This window comes from Zeugodacus cucurbitae, chromosome X (assembly GCF_028554725.1).
Source record: "Zeugodacus cucurbitae isolate PBARC_wt_2022May chromosome X, idZeuCucr1.2, whole genome shotgun sequence".
Taxonomy (NCBI): Eukaryota; Metazoa; Arthropoda; class Insecta; order Diptera; family Tephritidae; genus Zeugodacus; species Zeugodacus cucurbitae.
Window position 1 is genome coordinate 28,110,197 of NC_071672.1, and position 26,282 is coordinate 28,136,478.

The 26,282-nt window shown below is 35.0% G+C and overlaps 2 protein-coding genes across 3 annotated transcripts in view; both read left to right on the plus strand.

The window, feature by feature from the left end:
* LOC105219702 (paired box protein Pax-6) overlaps positions 1–19,052 on the plus strand; it is a 41,385-nt gene extending 22,333 nt beyond the window's left edge. Inside the window, exons 4-8 of one of the 2 annotated variants that reach the window (XM_029045265.2) lie at positions 3,793–3,966; positions 5,169–5,251; positions 17,917–18,434; positions 18,537–18,751; positions 18,914–19,052. In XM_029045265.2, the coding sequence (XP_028901098.1) occupies positions 3,793–3,966; positions 5,169–5,251; positions 17,917–18,434; positions 18,537–18,751; positions 18,914–19,008 (1,085 nt within the window). In that variant the 3' untranslated portion in view covers positions 19,009–19,052. Of the gene's footprint in view, positions 1–3,792; positions 3,967–5,168; positions 5,252–17,916; positions 18,435–18,536; positions 18,752–18,895 lie in introns of both variants that reach the window. The other variant, XM_011195998.3, reaches the window with a different exon arrangement.
* Positions 19,053–19,485: 433 nt separating this feature from the next.
* On the plus strand, positions 19,486–19,809 carry LOC105219703 (histidine-rich glycoprotein-like). Its single transcript, XM_011196000.1, has one exon. The coding sequence runs from the start codon at positions 19,486–19,488 to the stop codon at positions 19,807–19,809; it is 324 nt and encodes a 107-aa protein (XP_011194302.1).
* The last annotated feature ends 6,473 nt before the right edge of the window (positions 19,810–26,282 follow it).

A 26,282-nucleotide genomic window follows, 5' to 3' on the forward strand; every position in this document is an offset into this window, starting at 1 on the left:
TTTTAAATGAAGCAAATCAAGTTGGCCTCCGCACAGCCCTGACCAAAACTTTAGTCAAAATGTTTGGTCTTTCGTTAAATATCAGAGGATAATTGATATAATAACCGAAAACCGAAATACTTAAACTACTGCGATACTGTAAATACTTTTGACTACTGCGAGTCTTCAGTTCATTTGCTTATATTTCCGCCATATTTCTAGCTACTCTAGCCAAATCGACTTCATTCGCTCAGGAATAGATCAATGTTTACAACAACATAGCACTTTTTTACCCTGCGACAGCAACATCAACAAGCCAAAGCTTTTTCTGTGAAACTTATAAAAAAACGTCCGATGTGTAAATAATTTTGACTACCTCTGCATGTATGCATATAAATTTATACATATACAGAGGTAGCAAAATTATTTACACATCGGACGTTTTTTTACAAGTTTCACACAAAAAGCTTTCGCTTGTTGTTGTTGTTGTCGCAGGGTAACAAAATGCTATGTTGTTGTAAACCTTGATCTATTCCTGAGCGAATGAAGTCAGTTTGGCTAGAATAGCTAGAAATATGGCGGAGAAATAAGCAAATGCACTGAAGGCTCGCTGTAGTCAAAAGTATTTACACACATTTTTTGCGTCAAAAGTATTTACACACAACTTGAATTCTATTATCCTGTTCTTATTTAATGCTAATTTTTTTAATTTTTATGTTTAGTCTAAGTTACTATTCTAAGGCGATAAATTTATAATTGGTTACACCGCCTTTGGCATCAATAACAGCCTGCTTTATGGTCCGAATTGAGTCAACACAATTGTACGCCAAGTTAACAGTAAATTTAGACCAAATGTCGGCAATTTCGGCGTTTTCGGTCATTATATCAATTGTCCTCTGATATTTAACAAAAAACCAAACATTTGCACTAAAGTTTTGGTGAGGGCTGTGCGGAGGATTTGCTTCATTTAAAACTTTTGTAGGTAAAGATCCTTTATGAAATGGAGCATTGTCCTGTTGTAAAATGTAGTCAATAGTTGGAACAGACCGGCTAACCACTACAATGACATGGTCATGTGAATTTTGATATATCCGGATGATTTAAGGTCCCTAAATTAGTACCAAATCTTCAAAACAGAAGTCAGGAAAATTTCCAAAAAATTTCAAAAAATCATAAATTCACTCCCGACTCTATTTAGCGTCTAAACTGCATTATTCTTCTTTTCACGTGGTAAATGCATAAAGCGTTTACTAAAGAAGCCCTGGAACTAAAATTTTGCCTTATCTGCCCACGACAGGCTTTAGGATGCAATCAATGACAAATGAGAGGCATATCGCTTTTTTGGTTTCGGAAATAAAACTTTCATGGTTTCGGAAGTGGTCAACTTTATGCACAACGTAGTCATTTATGTTAACTTTTTTTAATGTCCTAAGCAGTGTAGCATCATTGACTGTTCATGCAATATGTTGATTCGATGCTTCTGCAATATTGACAGGACTAATTGTGGGATTTTGTATGACAGTTCCTACTAATCTTATGCATTCTCTTTGAGTTATCACAGGTTTCCGCCCAGTTATCTTTAAATTGCCCTTGTAATATTTTGTGTCCTTCTTTTTAATAACATTATAAACAGTATTCCTTTAAATTCTATAAATTTTTACTAACTCCGAAGCCGAAACCCCAGTCTTAAACTTAGTAACAGTCTCCGATCTAGTTATAATCCTTAATTCCTTTGGTTTCTGAATTTTATTTACCAATTTTTGTATTTTAAGGCTGAGTTAGGTTGTTATGAATGCAATAGAATCCAATTACTACTCTTGTTTAAACCAAATCCAAGGATAAAGGCTAAATCGCCGTGTGTAAATACTTTTGACGTTTGTAAATACTTTTGACTACAGCGAGCCTTCAGTGCATTTGCTTATTTCTTCGCCATATTTCTAGCTATTCTAGCCCAACTGGAAATAGATCAAGGTTTACAACAACATAGCATTTTGTTACCCTGCGACAACAACAACAACAAGCGAAAACTTTTTGTGTGAAACTTGTAAGAAAACGTTCGATGTGTAAATAATTTTGACTACCCCTGTATATATATATATATATAAGTCACTGTCTGTTTTCTTTTCCAAATTTCCCCCCATACTAATGAGATGGCAAGTGTTGGAGAGTAGCAAATCATATAGACTATACTAGATTTTTTTATAACAACGTAATTGGGATACTAGATGTTCAAAGCAACTGCGGAATTGTGTTACTTTCATTAGAAAAAACAATAAAAAATTGATATTCCCTTAGTAATTCCGGGCAGCGTTCATGCCTCGTGTTTTCTATATGCAATTATTTATGAATTCATTTCAAATTAAAATTAAGCAAAAATATGTTTTAAGCGGTGCTGCTCAAAGTTCTCACCTAATAAACTTTATTTTAACTAATTACTTACCACCAACATACATCTATGCTTCTCTTATGCATGTGCAAAAATTTGTCTGCTGCGCAACGAGTCACATTTTCAAAAGTCAAAGGTTGCAGTTAGGGCAGTAATAGAATTTCTACTTCATTACATTAATAATTTATTCGAAATTAATTTGTGTCTACCCGCATTTAAGCATTACTGCAACCAAGTACCAGCCGACTAACCCTCACCATTGCGGCGCCCCCTTGGACGCAGCAAACATTGTTACAATTATTGGATTCATAAATTCTTTCGAACTGCTAACAACATAATCGACAATCGTTGGAATTGAAAAATGAATTCAAATTACACACAAATGCCCATCAAATTAGTCTGAAAGCCATTTTCCGCACAGTTGCAGATGCAAAGATGCAGCGATAAGCATTGTGCCAAATGTTCGAAAAACTGGCTTTAACCATTGTATTGGCGTACGTAGAACAGCAGGATGTAACTTCAACAGTATGTACATACGTACATACATTTGTAGTTGTTCTTTTGTATGTACATACATATGTACATACCGTGCAATAATAAGTCGTGATCATATCTGCATTGCGTAGTATACATAGGTATGTATATTTATACACTTGCAACATGTTGCACTGATTCCCTCTGAACTTCTTTCAAATAACTTGGAGATCTAAACATATTTTCAGTCAAAAAATATCCATTGGCACTGAGTTCTTGATGTTTGATATATGATACCTTATAAAGTTATAGTACGATTTCGACAATTATGAAATGAGAGATGAAGTATCTGAAATGCAGTATTTGTGTAAATTTTGTTTAAAGTGCACGAATCAGTTTATATCGTATAATGAAATACTAAAGGAAAATATATCCAGTCATTTTGGTTTATATAGCTTGGGTAGTATGTCCTTCTCAACCTAGTCTTTCCAATGCAGTAGAGATCTTCTCTCCCACCAGCGTATACTTCATCAAACACTTTAAAGCTGGAGTGTTTTCGCCAATTCGAACAACATGACCTATTCGATACAGCTCGTTACATCGACTGCTGTATTAGGCATCGGCGAAGGACTATAAATCTTCCACAAAACCTTTCACTCGAAAACTCCTTGCGCCATCTTATCGGATGTTGACATCGTCTATGCTTCTGCACCATAAAGCAAGGCGGGAATAATGAAGGACTTGTAGAGTTTGATTTTTGTTCGTCGAGTTATATTGTATATACCCAACATTCGAATATCCCAAATTAAACTTATTATATTAGATTAAGTGAGAATATTTCAATTAAAAATCATTAGGTAGAATAAATTATATTTGTCGGTATATACTTTCCCACAGCACCTACATATGTATGTACATATGTATAAAATATACATATTTGCTTTCTCTTTTAGATCTATTCTCTGGTGAAGCATCACATCCAAATTCGCATGAAAGCACTTCCGACGGCAATTCGGATCACAATTCATCTGGTGATGAGGACTCCCAAATGAGATTGCGACTTAAACGAAAACTACAACGAAATCGTACTTCATTTACAAACGACCAAATCGACAGCCTGGAAAAAGGTAAGTGTATGCTAGAAGGAAGAAAATATGCCCCCCGACACATAAATGTACGTTTTTATATAATATATGACCCATACCGCTAATACACTTAACAATTTTGTTATCTTGTTCATGTATATGTCGAGAAATATTTCCAAATATAAAGTAATATCAGTTTAGAGTTGTGCGTTGCTTTAAAACATTTATTACATTTGAGAGAAAAATAGTATTATCTTATATCGTACATACATATACATACACATATAGAATCTTATAAATAAAATTCTCGTGGCGCAGTGCTTGTTGAAAAACTCCTCGAAACGGCTCGACCGATTTTTATGAAATTTCGTGTGCATATAGGGTAAGTCTGAGAAACGGTCATAAGATATTTTAAGGTTAGGTTAAGATTCACCATAAATTTTAGACAGTTTTCTCTTTTAAATGTCATATTAATCAATATACGTTCCATGAGATCCCCACGGATATACAATATTACCGTCGAAGTAGTACCGTTAATGGCAAACAATCATTCATTAAAAATATCAATAACACAGCCATTGACCTTGACAATCGTTGAGTGGTACCATATTCACCTCTGCTGCCTAAAACATTTAATGCTCATACAGTAAAGCCTGTCTAAGCTGGACACCGCGGTTCAGCACTTTTTGTCCAATTTGGGCGAGTGTCCAAATTATAAGGGTGTCCAACTTTACAGGTATTACTTTATTAACCCGGTTAGGTGTGTTTCAGAAGCTGAAAACAAGAGTATTTTTACATTTTTTTTATATACAATCATATATTTCTTTTAAACAATTCAGCGTATCAAAGATACATATTTGAACAGTAGTTTGTGAAATTTTTATTTAAAAATTCCGAAAAGTTGGCCGCCGGTACCTCATCTCCCTTGACGTCTCAGTAAAGGCATGCACTTGCCGTGAAAAATATAACTCAATATTGGTTCCTCTAAAATTAGTTGTAATAAAAACAAAAATCCTTCACACATCCTTCGTTCATTAACTAGATAATGTTATTTTAAAGATGTATGCACCATTTGAACAAAATCTCTTCATAACTTTTCGAGAAATCTGGTAGACACAATTTCTTGAACGGGAACGGCAACCAAATATTTTTTACTATAGCTTTTACTATAACTAGCACTAATTAGCTGATTTTTAATAAATAAAATTTGATTTGCGTACAATACTAATTTTTCTAATTTGCAGAATTCGAGAGAACCCATTATCCAGATGTGTTTGCACGTGAAAGGCTTGCTGAAAAAATTGGTTTACCCGAGGCACGTATTCAGGTTTGTCTTTTCATTTTTATTTTGAGTTTTAGTTGCTGCTTTTCAGTTTTTGCTTCTGGCTTTTAGTTTGATTTAATTTTATTCCAAAAAAAAATTATGCTACCTGGGTAATATTATCGGATTTATGGTATATACTACATTCATGAGGATTCTGGGCTGATTTTTTTTCAAGCGTATAATTTAATAAATACATAATAGTGTTTCGAAATAAAACAAAGGGTTTAGTATAATAGACCTAAATAAGTGATGAGAGGTAGTGAGAGATTTCTAAATAAGTGTGTTTCAAAGAACACTAGATTTAGACATGTTGTTGTTATTGTTGTTTTAACTATTATCCAGCCCTGCTGGAAAGGAAAGTATAAGTTTTCGTCGAGGCCATCTAACGGTAAGACAAAAAAACGTGATGTTTCGACAGAGTCGAAGCAAAGGTAGAAGGTTGTTAGAATCGGGTGCGTTAGGCATGCAAAGAGGTAACTAGTAATATGCGGGAACTCATTGCATGCAGGACATATGTATATTTTGTATGTCGATGTTTAGTCCGGTTTTAGATTTAAACATCATGGCAGATGTAACATAACTCAGAAACTAATATTAAATTTTTCGTAATAATTTCGTAATAGTAGTTCTTTCCTACAGTTTATATTAAGCTTAAGTCTATTGAAGAAAACAAAATTCCTAACTCCAAAAATAAGGCCGAATTCTCAACGGATTAAGAAGAATTTGCTAAAGAAACTGGATGGATATTGAAAAAAAGACCAACTAAAAAACGAAAAGCGGAGTATTCTCCTGCTCTTCCGGAACAGGCAGATAAAGCACCATCAAAACCGCTTACCCCAAAAACTAGTTCGAGGCCTCCACCAATTATGGTGTCTGGAGATTCTGGAGCAGATATATACAATTGCAAAATCGGAAACAAAAACAAATTTTACCATTAAACTATTAAATAATGGAATATACAAGCTAAATACTTTCTCTGTAGAAGACTGCAGCAAAAGCACTTTCGAGTAGGAATATCTTGGTATAGTTTTGAGAATAAACAAACACGCCCAATTAGAGTAATTATAAAAAATTTGTACAATTCTTATGATCCGAAATCTATTATAAATGACTTGAAAGAGCAAGGTTTAAATGCACTGAGTGCTGTCAATAGACTTAAATGGAAAGCTAAAACTCCTCTCGACATGTTTTTGGTAACATTTGATCCCATGGAAGATATAAAAAAGATCTATGAGACCAAAACTATACTAAATTCAATTGTTTATATTGAACCAGTCAAATTGCCTAAGCTGATACCACAATGCAAACATTGCCAGTCATTTGGTCACACACAAAATTATTGTGGTAAACAACCAAGATGCGTTAAGTGTTCCGGTAAGCATACGACCTCTGAATGCCAAGAGCAACAGCAGCCTAAATGTTGTAACTGTGGCGAAGCGCATCCAGCCAACTATAGAGGGTGCCTTCTGACCTGATAGATTTTTTCATTGTCGGCAAAATATCCCTGAACTATCTATCGATTAATCAGGGTTATGACCTAAACTCTGATCACTCGCCAATCTACTTCACCTATAGTGAAACCGTAATTCTTAAAGACAATACAACGGCCTTGTGCAATAAACGTACAGATTGGGAATACTTCAGAAAGATCATGGAATGTTATAAAAGCAAATATGACTCTATATTAATACTGGAAACTGAAATTTTACATTTTTGTTGATAAATCCATTTTAAATAAAGAGTCAAAAGATCTTAATCGGAAAATTAAAAAGTTTCGCAAAATATCTTCGGTTTAACCAATGAAAGAAATTCCGATTACTCTCTTTGTAAAAGCTGTAAAAGACTACAAACACCAAAAACTCAAGTATGTCCCATTAAAATAGGCGCTGATACTTGGGCCAGAGGTAAATAAAAAAAAACGGAAGTATTTTCCGATTATTTAGCTAAAATATTCTCCCCATAAGAAACAAATGTAGATTATCCTACTGTTTGCAGTCAAGAAAGCGAGGAAATCTCAAGTTGTACAAGCAGTGAGCTAAGTGAGGAAATAAAAAACCTGAAAAACAAAAAATCCCCCGGTTACGACCTGATTACTGCCGAGGTTCTAAAACAGCTTCCTCCCATAAGTAAAGTAAAAATTACCAGCATTATTAATGCGTCTTTTAATCTTAAATACGTGCCAACTTATTGGAAAATTGCTGAAGTTATTATGATTCAAAAGCCAGGAACCGACAATATCGAAGCTTTTTCAGAAAATTCTCATAAAGCGTCTCAATAAAATCGTAGAACGAAAATCCATAATTCCAGCTCATCAGTTTGGGTTTCAAGCTAACCATTCTACGATTGATCAAATCCATAGAATTACAAATACTATAGAAAAAGCATTTGAGGAAAAGAAATTCTGTTCTACCGTGTATTTGGATGTTGCAAAAGCGTTCGATAAAGTTTGCCACAAAGGACTGCTTTCGAAATTGAAACTGATTTTACCGAAACAGCATTATGATATCGTAAAATGATATTTGTCAGATCGGTACTTCCGTGTTAAACAAGGAGATGAGTATTCTAGTCTTAAGGAAATAAAAGCAGGAGTTCCACAAGGTAATGTGTTGGGACCTCTTCTTTATATTTTATTCACGCATGACCTGCCAGTAGACTGCAATTACACAACAGCCACATTTGCAGATGATACCGCGTTGCTTGCTGTTGATAGCAGTGAACACGAGTCAACTAATAATCTCCAAGAAGCTGCAAATTAAGTCCTACATTGGGCAAAGAAATGGCACATAAAACCCAATGAAGCTGAGTCTGTACACATTGTTTTCACGTACAACAAAATACAGTACTTACCAATTTTCATAGACGATGTACGAATACCATACTTCAACTCCGCTAAATACTTGGGAATGACTCTAAGACGATGGAAAATTTATGTAAAAAACAAACGGAAAGAACTAGACATGCGAAATATTAATTGGCTAATTGGTAACAAATCAGTGTTATCCATCGAAAATAAGTTACTTATCTATAAACAAGTACTCAGACCGATATGGAGCTATGGTGCACAACTCTGGGGATGTACTAACGCAAATAATAAGAAAGCCATCCAACCATTCCAAAACAAAATACTAAGGCTTATTGTCAAAGCGCCTTGGTATTGTAGATATGCTGATATATAGCGTGATCTAAACGTAAACTCAGTTAACGCTGGAATATTGAAAATTGCAGCAACACATGAAGCCAGGTTGCTAAAGCATTGTAACAAAGAAGTAGTCATGTTAATTTCTGAAGATGGTCCACCAAGACGACTCAAACGCGTAAAACCCAGCGATCTTTTAAATTATAATTTATATCATTCTCAAGTTGTTAGTCTTTCTTTTGTAAATATTTTAGAACTAGTTGCAATGTAAAATAAACGAAAAAAATATATTAAGGGGTTACATGGGTTTCGTGGATTCAATAACATTTTTTTTGTTTTTGCTTATTAATTTTTACAACATCTCAAGAATATTATCCTAAATTTTCAAGTAGATCCGAATAATAGTTTCGGAGCTACTGCCTTTGGAAGGTGTGCGCTCTAAGTCAGGTGTTATTGTTACTCAAAACTTTAAACGCGTTTTTCTCGGTTGTCAAATGTTCTCGAAAACTACTCAACTGACATTGAAGAAATTTTGCACAGGTGTTCGAGATACAATTTACTCGTGCTTGAACGAAGGATTTTAAACAAATAAAATGTCAAGTAAATTTGACCAAAATTTTTATTTTTTTGAAAAAATGTCTGCCAAAATTCCAACTTGTAGTTTTTTTGTTTTTCCTTCGTTCAGGCACGAGTTTATGTTCTTGCCTAAAACACTCATTCTTGTTTTTTCATTGTGGATGATCCTGTCAGAAGTTATGCTGACAACGTCACAATGGAGGAGTTTTAATTTTATTTTTTTTTTATTTCAGAAATTATTCTTTAAATATACAGTGGAACTTCGCTAACACAAATCACCATAATCCACAAAAAAACTTCTAGTTACAGAGACTTCGAGTTATAGAAATTTTCGTTAAAACATACAATTTTTCAAAAAGCTGTTAAATATATACAGTGGTTTTCCGAAATAACGAACACATTAATTGTCAGGCCTGTTCGTTATATCGTATTTTTCGTATATCAAGTACTCACTTAAAGGTATGTTTTTCAATAAAAATTAGTTAAATATCCGTAAATTGCAGTTTAATAAATTGTTTTATTAATTATTTGTTAAAAAATGAAAACCCATTACAAAATAATTCAAATCAGCTAATTTCTTCCAAAATGGGACAATTCTGACCCTTACTCTACTATTTGGTACTGATCAATAATTTAAAGCTTTTTTATAAAGTTCAACATTTTTTCAAACAACACACACACACACATTTTTTTCAAGTTATATTTTTAATTCTGGTTTGATATTATTTGATGTTTCTCTTTCTTCATATGTATTCTTCATGCTGTTCGTTAAACCGAGTACTTACAAATCCCCGATGTTCGTTATTTAAGGTACTCAATATAACAAATTTGCTTGTTCGTTATAAGCGGTTTTCGTTAAAACGAATATTCGTTATTTCGGAAAACTACTGTACTTATACACAGTTTTAGTTGTTTACTTCGCAAAGTTTTAGTTAAATACATTAAAACATGTATTCTGTAATTTTGTTTGTTGTATTTTACTTTTGTTTAGCTCTAGACGTCTGTATCCCATGCCTTTGTTACATGATTTATGCAATCCATAAGTGTAATATCATATTTTTTGTTTGTCTCCATACGATATAGAGGAACTCGTTTCTGCCTCGATAGTAAAATTTTAAATTTTGTATTATGTCCTGGTCGAAAAGTTCGACTTATGGAAGGTAATTTGTATGAAATTTGACTTCTGTTGCCAATTCAAGAGTTCGAGTTGTGGGGAACTTCGAGTTAGGGAAGTTTGAGTTATGGAAGGTAATTTGTATGAAATTTAATTTCTAAACGCTATTGCCAATTCAAAAGTTCTAGTTATGGAGATCTTCGAGTTATGGAAGCTCCACTGTATATCTATAAGACAGAAAAAAGTTTGAATTAAATATATAATTTTTTACATATAAAAAAGAAAAAGATTGAAAACAGCAAAGATTAACCCCTTAAGAAACGTGGGGAATGTATTTCAAGAAAGAAATCATGTAAAAATCCCATTGAGTTGAATCTTAAGTCTCCTTGTATTGTGTATTGTTTCTTTATATTAGTTTGGATTATTATGTTTTGCAGTTAAGATTACTCAACGCAATTTCAATTTTCCGCTCAAAATATTTAAATAATGTTTCATTTTTCAAGAAACAGCCATAATAAATACTCGATTGAGTTTGCATAATTAAGTAGAAGCTTTCTAAAAAGTTCTTTGAGGCAATATATCCAGCATTGCTTTATAATCATTGTGGATATTTGAAAGTTCGTCATTGACAACTTAAAGAAGTACATATGTGTATGTAAATAAAAATATGAGTGGTCGCCACCAAAAATATAATTATTATTTGGTATGTTAATCAAAATGTTATTTCTTTTGTGACTTTCAACAACCCGCCCTAGAGCTAATGTTATGCCACTAAAAAAGTATCGGCAAATGTTAACGTTACCACTACTAGTTGATCGTCAATCGTCAAGTGTCAAGCGTTCATCAAGTGCGGGTAATTGAGTTGGCAGTTGTACTTATGGGCATGCTTGTCAAGAATCGAAAGTTAAGTAAACAGTTGAAAGGGACAATGAGCGACTGAATGAAATAACGTTCCACACAAATATTTTTATTTATGCTGTCTTATTTAGGAATTGTATCGTAATAGCGTCAACATCGTTATGAACAACTACAAAAAAAAAACAAATACTGAGACAGCAAATAAAGTTAAATAAAAGTTATTACAATAGCTATAATAGCGTGAAAAAATAATAAATTCTCAAGTGTCACAAATGTATACTACGGGGGAGGCACAATCACACACACACACACATACATATACGAGTCTGTACATATGTGTGCCTATAGAACTGTATACTTATGCACAATACTGCCAAACATCCACCACAGCGCACCACTTGAATGGCAACAGTAAAATACCGTGAAAATCATTGTTGAAAGGGTGCAAAATGCAATAAGGAGATGTCATCGTCTAACTGTAAGTGTTTTCATGTACAATTGAAAGGACCTTAACCATTAAAGTATCCACATACTCTTTACTTTTTTGTAATTTAGGCGTAAACGAGTTAACTCGCAAAATTGTGCGCATTAAGTAAAACGTAGAGAGGTCCTGATCGAGGGTTGATAGCATACTTGAAACATGAAGCATATATTCATTGTATGGGTGCGGCATGGAATATATCCCTGGAAAATTAACGAATTTTGTTAAAAAAAAAATATAAATATAACGGTGGAGAAACCACTCCTAATGGACACATTCCCTGAGCGGACATTTTTTCATGCACCAAGTTAGAACAAAGTTTTAGAACAAATAACCCTTTCTTAGGCGGTCACCTTTCTTGGGAGGACAAATATTGTTCGACGGTGAGTGTCCGTCCAAGAGATGGTTTCACTGTAATAACTTACATGTACTAGGAGAGTGCATAATTCGCATATATTCGAAGCTTTTCCGAATCTGGCATTCTTTCATTCATGGACATCAAAGACGTTAAAATATTATTGATGGTTGTATGTCCAGAAATGGCTAGCGAAACTGTAGCACTACGTAGACACAATTGCTACAGTTGTTGTTGTAATATACATATTTTTAATGTTAATGAAATTACTAACAGTAATATTATTGAAACAAGTAAGGAAAGGCTAAGTTCGGGTGCAACCGAACATTTTGCTAAGATATATCGCATATTCAACGATTTATAAATCCGATCGTATTTTTGAAAAACCAATAATTAGGAATATTGGATCTAGGAAATGTTATGACCCGATTTTAACCATTTTTGTTACAGAGACAAACTATTATAAGAAATAGATTCTCTCTGAATTACATTAAAATATCTGAATATTTTCGGTGAAAATTTACCCTTATTCGCTGAGTTCTTCATGTTCGATATCCGGGGCATTGAAAAGTTGTAGTCCGATTTCGATAATTTTCCCACAAGTTAAGCCATATATTATAAAGTGAACGAATCAGGTGGAAAAAAATTAGTTATATGGGAAGTAGTCGTGCTTGTGAACCGATTTCGGTTCCATTTTTCTTCCGTGTTATCAGAGTTCAAGAAAATATTATATACCGAATTTCATTGAAATCGGTCGAGTAGTTCCTGAGATATGGTTTTTGACCCATAAGTGGACGACGCCACGCCCATTTTCCATCTTGTAAAAAAATCTGAGTACAGGTCCTTTCTGCCATTTCTTCTGTAAAATTTAATGTTTCTGACGTTTTTCGTTACTGAGTTAACTCACTTTTAGTAATTTTCTACATAACCTTTGTATTGGAGGTGGTTATTATCCGATTTCTTTCATTTTTGAACTGTATTAAGAAGTATCCAAAAGAAACGACTGCAGAAAGTTTGGTTTATATAGCTTTTTTTGTTTTCGAGATATATATAAAAAACCTATATGGGGCGGGGCACGCCCACTTCCCCAAAAAAATTACATCCAAATATGCAATATGTTTTAGCCATTTTGTGGTCGTGGGAATGGTCCATTTTCAATACCAAACATCTCAGGGTGCCTAAGAATATGTGTTCCAAGTTTCATTACGATATCTCAATTTTTACTCAAGTTATCGCTTGCACCGACAGACGGACGGACGGACAGACATCCGGATTTCAACTCCACTCGTCATCCTGATTATTTATATATACATAACCCCATATCTAACTTTTTATTTCTGTGTGATACAAATAACCGTTATGTGAACAAAACTATAATGCTCTCTTTAGCATCTTTGTTGCGAGAGTATAAAAATACAGGCAAATCTTAACTAATGTCTAACTTAACTAAAATCTAACGATGTGATATCAAACGATCTTGGTGGCCAATCCCCCAACTTAAAACGTAAAATAATCTGTTCAACGAAGTGTTCTTTCAATAACTCCATTGATTGATGCCATGTGTGGGAAGTTGCGCCGTTTTGTTGGATCACAATGTCGCCGAAATCACGAACATCAATTTCAGGCATCAAACAGTCGGTTATCGGTCTGTTGTCGCGATAACGGTCGCCATTGACGGTTACGTTCTTACCGGCATCACTTTTGAAGAAATATGGACCGATGGTTACACTGGCCCACAAACCACACCAAACTTTTGACGGCCGTTTCTGTTCGGTCGAATGTTATCCAATAATTTGGTTCATACTTAATATTTTCCTAACAATCAGCTATTATATGATAAGTAGGCGTGGTTATAAGCACGAACCACGCCTTCTTATCATATAACACAATTTTGTTTTCAGCTGATTTGTTTATATTTTATATAAATTTTAAGGGAATTCGTATGTATATAATATTAGGTTTTTCAAACATCCGGTGGGCTTTAAACCATAAATTTTGGTTAATATGTGTGATATCTTAATAATAAAGTAGTGAATCGGTCGAGGAATTATCTCAGCCCTCATATACTGTATATAAATGTTCGTTATTCTGGTGGACTTTATGCCGAATGTACATATGTGTAAAATTTTGTGTTATCTTCACTTACAAGTTTTTTCATACTAATTGAACAAACGATCATGCCTACATTTGTATATCATCTGACTTATCGGTATACAGTGGCTCACAGCGTATTTTATGCAGTGCATATTTCCTATTTTAAAACATTATAACTTAGCGACTATAAGCAACACAAAAATGAGACCAATACCATTAAAAAGATAAAACAATTCAATTAATTTTAAAATTATTTTTACCTTACCATATATATTTAAAAACAAAAAGTATTGCATATATCCTAGTCACAGCTTAATTTATGCAGTTATTAGAATTTTTAAAACTTAAATACGAAATTTTGTTTTCTGCACTTTTTTAATACTTAGTATGATAACCATTATTATCTATAACAGCTTTAAGAAGTTTTAGAAGAGATTCTACCAATTTTTTAGTTATATTATGCGAAATGTTGTCCCATTCCTTCATCAAAGCCACTTGGAGGTCGTTTTTGTTAGTTTCGTTTTGTTTCCGTACATTATTTTCCAATATTGACCATACATTTTCGATAACATTTATATCTGGCGATTGTGCTGGTGGTGCCATCAGGTTCGGGAAATTGTATATTGCCCAGGTATATTACCGGATTTGTGCTTCTGGTCATTATCTGGATAAAAGCAATTGGAGCTTATGACCAAGTTCTCGGCATTTTGCAACAGATTATAATAATAATAATAATAAACCCAAACGATTACCCTCCTCCCGCCCAACCGACGAATGGGGCGCAGTCCGCATACGAGCGGAATTTGCCAAGTCTAGAAAGGCAAGAGATTTTTAAGCGTCCGGTTCTCAAACTGCTCAGCAACAGAAAGAAACATTTCAACAGCTGAGATTTAAAAATTTATAAAAACAAAAAGTTAAAAAATTCTGAATATTACTTATTAAGAGAAGACAAAATAGTTTTTTTGATGCTAAATACTGAGTCAGAAATCAAATGTGCTGGAATGAGAATTAAAATCCTGACATATTCGGCGGAATGGTTCATTTAACTCAAAATTTGTTCTAGAAGATTTTAGAAGTAATGGTCTAAGCTGCCTAGATGAACGAAATGGGACATTAAACTTAATATCAGACAAAAGGAATGAACTACAAACAGAACCATTCGGAAGTTTTACTAGGAATATTATACCTAGCATGTCTCTGCGACTAGTGAGTATGGGAAGATTTATAAGTTTTAAACGGCTAGTATACGGGGGAAGATTCAATCTTGAATCCCAATGTAAATGGCCTAAAGCAAAAAGTAGTAATTGTTTTTGAACGGACTCAAGCTTATCAGAATGGGATTGATAGCAAGGATTCCATACCACAGAACCATACATATAGGCCTTACCAATGTTGTAAAAAGAATTTTAGTAATATACGGATCACTAAATTCTTTAGACCAACGTTAAACAAAGCTAAGAGCACCTTTAGCTTTTAAGACAATTGAATTTACATGAGAATTAAAATTAAGTTTAGGGTCCATAGTAACTCCTAAATCAACAAAGCTAAAAACTTGCTTCAAACCGAAGTTATTTATTACATAGGGAGAAAGATCAACAGTTCTACGGGAAAAGCACATCGTTTTAATTTTTTTAAGATTCAGTGGCATATCATTTTTGTGACACCAAGTAACTAAATTATTTAAATCCGATTGCAACTCAATCCTCAGATGGGTTAAGACCAGAGAACTGCAATTATTCCCTTTTTTGAGTCATTGGTTGAGTAACACAAAAAGTAGTATTAGTGCATATAAGTCAAAAATCATCAAACACAAAGATCCACTAAAACACATTTACGCACAGCACACAAAGCGAGAACATGAAAAATGAGTAAGTTTCTCTTCATACGTATCGTTGAAGTGCTCAATTGTTTCATGAGCCAATAATTCAGTCAAGTTAACCAAAAATGAGCCATACCACCAAAATAACACCAATAGTATAGCTAAATAAATAAAGTTATACGAATAGGATCAAAGTAAAACTGACGAAGGCTGTGCCGCCGCTAGGCAAAAGTGCCCTGCGGGAAATGACTAACGATGTGTTTTGTTCTTTGATGTCGTGTATTACATTTAATGTTTTAAGTTAATTAATGACAGTAAAGTTAATACTTTTAGGTTCTAATATATATCTTTTAATAGTAATGTATTGAAAATAAATAAAGACGCACGAAAATGCATGTTCAATGAAATAATGAAACATGTAATGTGACAAAGTTCTCACTGGGTATCTTTACTTTCGTGCTCAGCTACGAAGTCACAATTCCACTCATACCGATCAGTGTAGCGAGCTCATTCAAGTTTATTCTCATCGTGACCAATGAACAAGTGAGTAAAATGAAATTTTTAATATACGCTCGTTTGAGTCATAAATTGACGGCACATATAAGTGTAGAAATACTATGAGTTTTTTTTGGTTTGGTGGAAATGAGTCTTTGTCATTTTTGATATTTGTATTAGTACTCATTTACACCAATTTGTTTGGCTCATGAGTTTGTGCACTAATTTCATTATTACTCAATGCAGATCTCTGGTTAAGACCCATCTCAGACATTTCTTCCAAAAACTCATTAAAGCTTAAACTAGTGCAAACAGCGGTAATGCAAACGACAACAGATTTCCAAGATACACACGGTAAATTAATAGGAGGCGGATCCTGAAATAGTTTTCTGCTTAAGGTTATCGGTAATTATTTTCGGAGGAAGGCTTCTTCCTTGAGGGCAATGAGATGAGAGATTAATAAGGTCTATTTTCACCGGTGATATACTTTTTACGGACAAAGTTGCAGGTTCTTCATTAGACGGACGTTTACGTTTTGATGAGGGCTTAGCATTATCATCTTGATCATTTAAGCATTTATATGATTGAAACAACACTTCATAACGCTTAAATTTTTCTGTAAGGTTTTGAAGTTCTCGACCGATTTCTTTAAAATTATTGCGCGCCTGTTTAAAAACTTGTCGCCTGTTTAATTAAATTTCTGTCGGTCTACACTTTAAGCACGACCAGCGCAGACCCTTTCCACCGAGATTAGAATCTAAGATCTACCTGTCAATCCAGCACATTTAAGATGGGCAAGCCCGTCACAAAGCCAACAGGAAACAAAACGATCAGAATCGCCTTTAATAATGCAATTCGGAAAATTGCAAGTCATTATGGAAAAATTTAAATTGAGAGAAAAAAAAACAAAAAATTGTAAAAATAGTAAATAGTAAATAGAAAAACAAAGATGTTTATAATGAATTAGCCGAGATCACAACCAATATAATAGTGAGCAGTTTGAGAAGCACTGAGCCACTTAAAAATAACACGCAAACAGCTGTGAGCAAAACTGAAAGAAAAAACGAATCAAAAGAAAAAGACAAACAATTGCAAAGTATGAACGAAAATTGATAATTGATAACAACAACAAATGATCCTTATCCTTCAAAATTTGTAAGTACGCAAATTTGTCCATTGTTGTTTCTATAAAAGCCAAATTTCTGGTAACAGCGACTGACATGCAGGCTCAAACCATCCATGTTTCACCGTTGCTCTCCAGTTTTCTTTATTTAGCTCTGTATTTGGTTTTCGCCAAACATGGGTCATACCATCCGATCCGATAATTTTTAAAATAAATTAAGCGCTTTTGTTAAAGTAGATTTTTTTATCTTTTTAATGGTAATAGTCTTATTTTTGTAATCATTGTAGTCGCTAAGTTATAATGTTTTAAAATCGGAAATATGCGCTACATAAATAAGCTGTGTAATATGCGTTGCATGACATAAGCTGTGAGCCACTGTATATGGTACTTATGACTCCATCTCTATAATACGCTTTATTTGTTTGTATTTCCTGCTTCCGTATTACATTTGAGTATTTTGTTATTATTTCTTTTGAAATATTTACTACGATACTTGATTTATTTATTATTTTCTGTTTATATTTTATTGTGTTATGTTTAGTATTATTTTTAAGTTCCAAATCCCTTTAAAACAATAATAAATTTAAATTTTATTTAACACATACATTCCAAAATAGGTTTGGTTTTCGAACCGACGGGCCAAATGGCGACGCGAAGAAAAACTGCGCACGCAACGGCGCTCCGTAGATCATGTCAGCAATAATGGCGGTTCTATCGGTGGTCGATCGAGTACCGGCAATTCTGCTGCAATTGCTGCCGCTGCCGTGGTTAGCAACCACAGTGTATCCGGTGTAAATGGAGTTAGCGGTGCCGGTGTTGGCGGTGGTGCAGCTGCCGACATCAATTCCGCTCCCAACAACGGTAGTGCCGCCGAAGGTTCTAACGGCGGTGGAACGAGCACTTCAGCCGCGGCGGCATTACCGGGAACAAGTGGTGGTGGTGGAGCAGCCATTTCAACGCTCGGTGATGCAACAGCCGCAGCCGCGGCAGCTACAGTAGTTAATGTTGGTGGACATGGCAGCTCAGTAAGTCCGCCGTTACAATCCGTTGCACCCCGCCTTCCACTAAACACTGGTTTCAACACGATGTATTCATCAATACCACAACCTATCGCAACAATGGCGGAGAACTACAAGTATGTAACCTATATTATAGTGGTGCATACGTCACATGGCACAAAAACTATAGTATCTTAAGGTAATTAAATATTTTACTGAAATAATTCTCTATATTCCAGCTCAATGACCTCGTCGCTGAGCTCAATGACGTCAACCTGTTTACAGCAACGCGATGGCTATCCATATATGTTTCATGATCCACTTGCGTTGGGCTCCGTGCCTTATGCAGCACACGCACGATCATCCTGCAATCCCGCCGCGGCGCATCAACAGCCTCCACCACAGCATGCATCGGTATATGGCGGCGGTCCAGCAAGTGCTACTGGAAGTACAGGTACAAATATATGACGGCATATACGTATGTTTCTGTGCCAATGCAATAAATTAAATATACTACAATATACATAAAAATGCACTGACTCCAACCATTTTCTGAAATTTGATATTCGAATACTGTATGAACTTATTTACATTTCAGATAACCATACATTTGCAGGTGTCATTTCGGCCGGCGTATCTGTACCCGTGCAAATACCCGCACAAAGCGCTAGCGATCTAACCAGCACCAATTACTGGCCCCGTCTACAGTGATCTACACTGTTACTAACACAGTCGGCAACTGCCTCAGTGGCCAACGTCGGCGCAGGTCAATCGTCAGTTGGTTCTCTATCCGGATCGCCTCGCCCAGACCTTAGCGTTTCTGCTGCGGCTGCTGCAGTAGCTGTGGTGGCAAACGCAGCCGCCGCCACATCCGTTGCCGCCGCAGCAGCAGCGGCAGCTGTGGCTTCAGCGGCTATAAGCGCCAGCGCAGTAAGCGGTGCCAATAGTGGCTTTATCAGCATAGGCACACCTTCACCGGCCGGCAGCAATGCAAGCAGCAATCATAGCACATACAGTGGTTGCAACACCGCTGGCGGCCTACAGTCCAACACAAGAGACCGGATAGTAGAATCAACAAACAACAGCATACGCGATTACAATGCGAACGAAACAATCGTCACAAGCGCAAGAACAACGACAGAAACAATATTAGCAACACCACCGCCAGCTGCGCTACCGCCCACACTGATGCTCACCGTGCAACAGCAACAACAACAAGACATGCAACGCGCTATGCAGCAGCAACAACATCATCACTACTCACATCCCCATTATAGTCATCATGCGCACGGCCATCATCATCAGTATCAACAGCAATTGCATCATTTACATCAACATCAGCAGTATCTAAGCGCGCATGTAGCACAACAGCACCGACATCCACAAATTCAGTCCCACAAACAGCAACAACATCCAATGCAAACGGTCTTGCAACAACACCAACATGCCCACCCACATTCACTGCTCCATGCACATCCACAACAACAGCAACAACCGCACGCTTACCACTAGCGATAATTGAACAAATACACGACGTTTGTTTGGCTTGCAGATTTGGCGCTGCTGAGCAATATTGCAACGGATTGCTGGATAAATCATAAAAAAATACACGTTTATAGCACAAAACTGAATGCAGCCACATTTCGACATTAAATCATTGCTATCAGTTAGTGTATTATAATGTTATAACTGTCTCTTATTAAAAGTAAAACCTTAGTAATGAATTAGCCTTATCTTGGCTGACTAAAGCGTCCCTCGCTCAGTTGATCACCTCTAACACCTTTAAGGGGTTAGGAGCGCTAAAAAAATGAGATTTTTCAAACATAACCTGAGAAAACTGCTAATTTTTTTCTTCAAGAATTTGTACACATATTATGGTAACTTATCATTGCATATTTTTATACTCTCGCAACATGTTGCACAGAGTATTATAGTTTTGTTCACATAACGGTTGTTTGTGTCACCAAGAAATAAAAGAGTTAGATATGGGGTTATATATAAAATGATCAGGATGACGAGTGGAGTTGAAATCCGGATGTCTGTCCGTCCGTCTGTCCGTCCGTCCGTGCAAGCGATAACTTGAGTAAAAATTGAGATATCTTAATGAAACTTGGAACACATATTCCTTGGTGATTTTGCTTTCGAAGAATCGGTCCACTGCCACGCCCACAAAATGGCGAAAACCAAAAACACATAAAGTGTCATAACTAAGCCATAAATAATGTTATAAAAATAAAATTTGGTACAAAGGATCGTACTAGGAAGGGGCACGTTTGGATGCAATTTTTTTTGAAAAGTGGGCGTGATCTGAATCGTTTACTTTACAATATATAAAGTAAGCACTAGTGAAGATATCGGTGCAGAACTTTGCACAAATACTATGTTTATAGTGTGGCAGCACCATTCTAAAAATCGCCGAAATCAGGCCATATGCCCCATATATCGAACACGAGGGCCTCGGTGCTTCTAACCTAATATTATGGTTTCCAACTGGTTTGGTTTCAAATTGTGTATTATATAATATTAAATAAATAAATAGCGAGAGTATAAAATGTTCGGTTACACCCGAACTGAGCCCTTTCTTACTTGTTTTATTTGTAAAAATAACAGTTTTTGAAGTTGCTCAGCAGTTCTCCTGGATCGCCTACCAAAGCATTTTGCGTTGACCACTATAACTCTGAAGCTTGTAAATAATCGAAAGAAAAACAAAAATCGATTCTTGGCCATAATTTTGTTCTTAAATGGTATATAAAAACAGTACAATTTTTAGCGGTAATAAAAAAGCTTCGATTAAATACTAGAAAATATAGTTCAGCAGCCTGTGTTAAGCGTTGAGACTAACCAGTTCAGTAATTTCCGTGAAATCTCCGATTTTCAAATCACAGTTTGAGAAAAACAAGAATAAAGTTAAAAAACTCTGACGCATCGCTACAATTATACATGTAACTTCCAAAATAACCGTCGGATTGACTTGAAATTTTCAGCGTGTTTACTTGAATACATTTAAATTACGAAAATGAAATTCTAACTAGATATAACCGGGTAATGCCTCGACAGGCAGCGATAATCTACATTAGCGGGCAAAATTTGCTTTAACTTGCGCATTTCACCCGTTTTAATGCAGTTCAGTAATGCACGAAAATTTCGTTTGAGCTGGAAATGCTCCAAAAATTGTCGATTTTTGCGTAAACAAATGATTTATGTTTATATTTTGCAAATAAAATTTTGTGCAAATATATTAACAATAACAAATTTTAATGTTTTTAGATGGCAGAGAGCAAACAGATACCAGTTTCAACAACAACAACGATAACCAGCGACGAAAATGTGCTGATAGATTTTTTTTTACTTTTTTAATGAATAAGCAGATTTGTCAAACAGCTGACTAAATGTTCAAGTTGGCCGCCTGTTACCATAAAATTTCTACGCGCGTTAGCATTTCTTAATGCCCATTTATTTTGCTCGTCTGTCTCTGGTATAAGAAAAGGCTAACTGAAGTCAGTTGGCAGCGGTATGTTGAGTTCAGTGGTTAGGTGGGTTTCAAAATTTGAAAATAAAACATTTTTTGTCTTATTACATCGTGCGATATTTTTAAAATATTGTTCAAAATATCAAATCAATCCGAGTAATATTCTAAGAGATGGACCCTTTGGTTCCGCCCATCAAGCCATGTCAGTTTCAATTGAAAACTTTAAACGCGTTTAACTCAAAACACAATTTCTCCAGACGGTGGACACAATTTCTCGAAAAGTTCTGAAGCGGTAGTGTTGAAATTTTTTGCACACATCTTTGGAATTACATTAGGCATGTTTAATTTGAGCACCAGAAGCTAATAGCTAAATCATGGACAAATAAAACGAATTTGGTATTTATAAAAAATATCTTCGCTTAAAAATTAATTGTGTTGGCAAAGCGGACCCGAACTCACAGCTGAAATGTAATTTAATTGAAAAAAAACAGTTGATTTTATATTTTTTGTTTACCGCTTTTCTATAATATTCCGATATTTTAAGAAATCTACAATCATTATTAGATCCAGGATGGTTGATATGAATAAAGTTTCTATTTGCCATTTTGCACATCGATAGAATTTAAAATTTTGGTTTGTATGCATTTTTATCTGTCAAAATGGGGTTTCTCGCTATTGCCAACTACTTTTTTTTGCAAAAAACCAAACTATTGTAAATGAAAAAACGCGATGAACTGGCAATGCCTCTAGTTCAATATGCAAGCTATGGTAGCTTATGACAAGCCAACATTATTATGTTGACTGAGTCTTCCATACAAAATAAGCTAATAGCTTAATTTGCTGGTCCAATAAAACACCCCTATTATCTAGTTAATGAACAAAAATTTATTTTTTTATATTTTTATTACAACTATAATATTTTTTCTCGAGCCATTATATTGTGTAATTTTTCTGTCAAAAACTCAAATTTCCATATTTTCCCTTTTCCTTCGTATATTAACAAGATTTATCTCTGTACTAACGAAATATTTTTGGTTCACTGATTTTGGTTGATCCAATAATAAGTTATGCAGTCCACGGCAAGTGAATTTTTTGAGACGTCAAGGGAGTTGTAGCTGGTAGCAACGGCTGAGTTTTCGAAAATTTTAAAATTAAGAAATTTCACAAAATACTGATTAAACATGTATCTTTGATACGCTGAATTGTTGAAATTAAATATATGATTGTATCTATTTAAAAAATAAAATACGCTTGTTTTTAGCCTCTGAATTTTAAAATCTAAATGCCAGACTTTGAAGAATATATAATTGAGCGTACTTTCCTCAAACGCTAATTAAGTGCTGTTGTTGCAATCATAATTAAAACTTTAGTTAAAAGTACTCATAAAATTTGAAGAATTTTTGTATTGAGATAAGAACTTTAATAAATGCGTATGCATAGACATGCACACATATATATAATATGCATAATTCATGCTAGAGCTAGAGCTAACATGCATAATTTCTGGTTTTTTGTTTCAGGACAGTGAGGCAACAATTGCAATTCTTTAATAAGTAAAGCAGAAGAAGTGCAGCAAATCCGACAACGAAACTTAGTATGTTATACAATTTATTTACTTAACAACAACTGCATAATTTATTGATGCATAAATATGTTGAAAATAGTTTAAGTATAGCTATAAGGTCAGTATAAAAGTATTGTGGCATTTAAAAAGAAACATACACACACACACACATGAAGGACATTAGCACGCATTATAGATCTACAATATACATACACGTATCTACATACACCAACATATTTACACATGTACGGTATTTGTATTATTTGCATTTAAGCGTCTACATATGAAAGGAATTATGCTACGTATTATTTATAAACGTCATGAATTAAGTGTAAACAGTTGAAGAAAACATCATATTATTGACAGTACTTCAGACACATTTAGTATGTACATACATACATTAATACTTATATACACATGGACGTATTTATACGTATATAAATGGTTGCATACACAATTACATATATACATACATGTCTTGCGACTAGAAAGCGTGTTTAAAATTTATATATTAGTCTACATGTATGTGCGTGCATACACAAATGCATACACAAGTGCGCAAAAATATAAATTCATATATTTTCTGTACGAAATAGCCATCTATCTATAGTGGTATGTGTATTATAGCATAAGTAGTAAATGGATGAACAATTATATATACATATATATATATATATATACTTATATACATATATGTATATGACCATATATAATATATATAGTATATTTACATGCATATATATATATATATACATATATACATATTGCACTTATAAGTATGGTTTTTATTGTAAAACAATAATAAGAAGTAAAAAAAAAAATAAAAATAAATGCAATATTGCCCTTGATGCGTTAAATACTACATTAGAAAATATATCTGTTGTGGTATTCGCCCTTTGAGATGATAAAGTAATTCAAAACACACACAAATTTTCCCAAACAACTAAATAATAAATACGAGCTAAAACTCTAAATATTTGTATTGTTTTATAATTGATTGAATTCTAAACCCAGATATCCGTGTTACGACGGTTTGTTTGCATTACTCAACCTGCTGAATCATGTTAGTTTAGGTTAGCTTATAAGAGATAAGTTTTGAGCGCTGACCTTTGTGATAACAATGGTTCAAAAAGACACTTATGATTCGACGAAATGCTGAGAATCTGTTACAATTTTCTTGAGTCGGCTCATGTAAATACTAGTCAATTCGCTACTTCAACTTCGGCGAATCCTTCAAAGTGTTTCAACCTCAGTCTGTCAAAAGCTGTACATTGGAGGAAAAACTGCTTAGATGATTCCACATCGCGTTTTTCCAAAGAGCTTTGGCAACTTGTAGCTGCCAAGATCACTAGTCTCAACACATGCGTGCCTATCGAACAATGTCCAGTAAGCAGACCAATGAACGCGCGGAGACTTACTTACTTGCTTACAGAGAGAAACCAGTTCGAAGTACCTTTTACACTCCACTGCGTTTCAAAAGGACCTCGCAACTGCACAGTTGCAAGTTATAGTCCATCGCTTGCCGAGCTCATGTGTTGTCAGTGTGTCCAGCGCTCTAGCGCAAGTGGACCGTGTACTGCCAACACGCTACCATTCCGACGTCATTGTTGCTAGGGTACACTCTCTTGCAAGCTTGTCCACATTGCAGTTACCAACAATTCCGCGGTAACAGGTGACCACACAGGTCGGATAGCAAAATAGCTAGAAGCTGATGTTAAACACTCCTTAACTAGCCTGGAGCGCACTGCCATCAATTTCATTACTGCTGTCGGAGTGAATACACACCTATTTGAAGGATATTGCCCCTCGGAGCAATGCGTCCACTGCTACCTTGATCGCAACGACTTCGAAAAACACTGCAAAAAAGTGATTGAGAGCTTCCAACAGAACACTCCCCCTTCCACCTTCCACCTGAGCTTCTATTCATCCGTGAAAAAGCGTACTGCTAGCTCAATACAAGTAAATATACAAGTAAGGAAGGGAGATAAGTTCGGAATATCCCGAATACACTTTCCATATAGACTTCATTCTGAACAATACACAATATGAGTATGTAATTTATCGTTTAAATCAATGTTACACACACACGTATATGCATACAGACATTGGTATATAACCATGAGTGTGCAGTGCGATTAGCAATTCAGTAAAAATATGTATTGTTAAATAAAAATAAAAACGTATACAAATTTTGTTTAAGTGTTAAATTATTTGAGACCTACAATAATACATACATACATACCAATAATATGTGATACGGGTGCGTCAGTTGCTGGATTAAAAATGATCCGATCATTTGCTCGCGTGGCTTCATCGGCTACATTGTACTCAGTGGGTAGCCATCTCCAATTTGATATGTTATCGGCTAATATGTCTGCTATTCTAGTTTGTAATGACGATGTTCACATTGGATCCATTTCATTACCGTTGTTAAGTCACAACGTTGATCCAGTCTTTGATGTTATTTCCACAGGTCACGCATACGTAGTATGGCCCCAATTACGGAATTGCTCAGAAATCCTAGAGGGTCAAAAAACGACATGAGGATGCTTAGAAGTTCTCATTTAGTAGTTCTCTCTATCCTTGATGTCTCCACACACAGCAAACGCACCCCTATTAAAATTAAATAAGATTGATATTCTTGTGGATCCTATAAGTTCTGTAAATTGAGCGAAGTCCGACTTAACTCAGCAGCGACGTCAAATATCATTCATAGCTTTCCGGGTTTGTAGTTGTATACACTGCGGCTTCTGCTGGCGCCAGTATTTGTGCATACTTTTTTGTGAAATAGGAGTACATGTTCCATAAGGGCATGTGTCAGGTTGATGTTCTTGTACCAGCTGGTTGATGCTCTCATACAAGTAAAGGACTTTCAAGAAATGGGATAGACGGGTCAAGGACCGTGATGGCCGTTGTACGTTATAAAGAAGCACAAATTCTGCGTGGGATTCA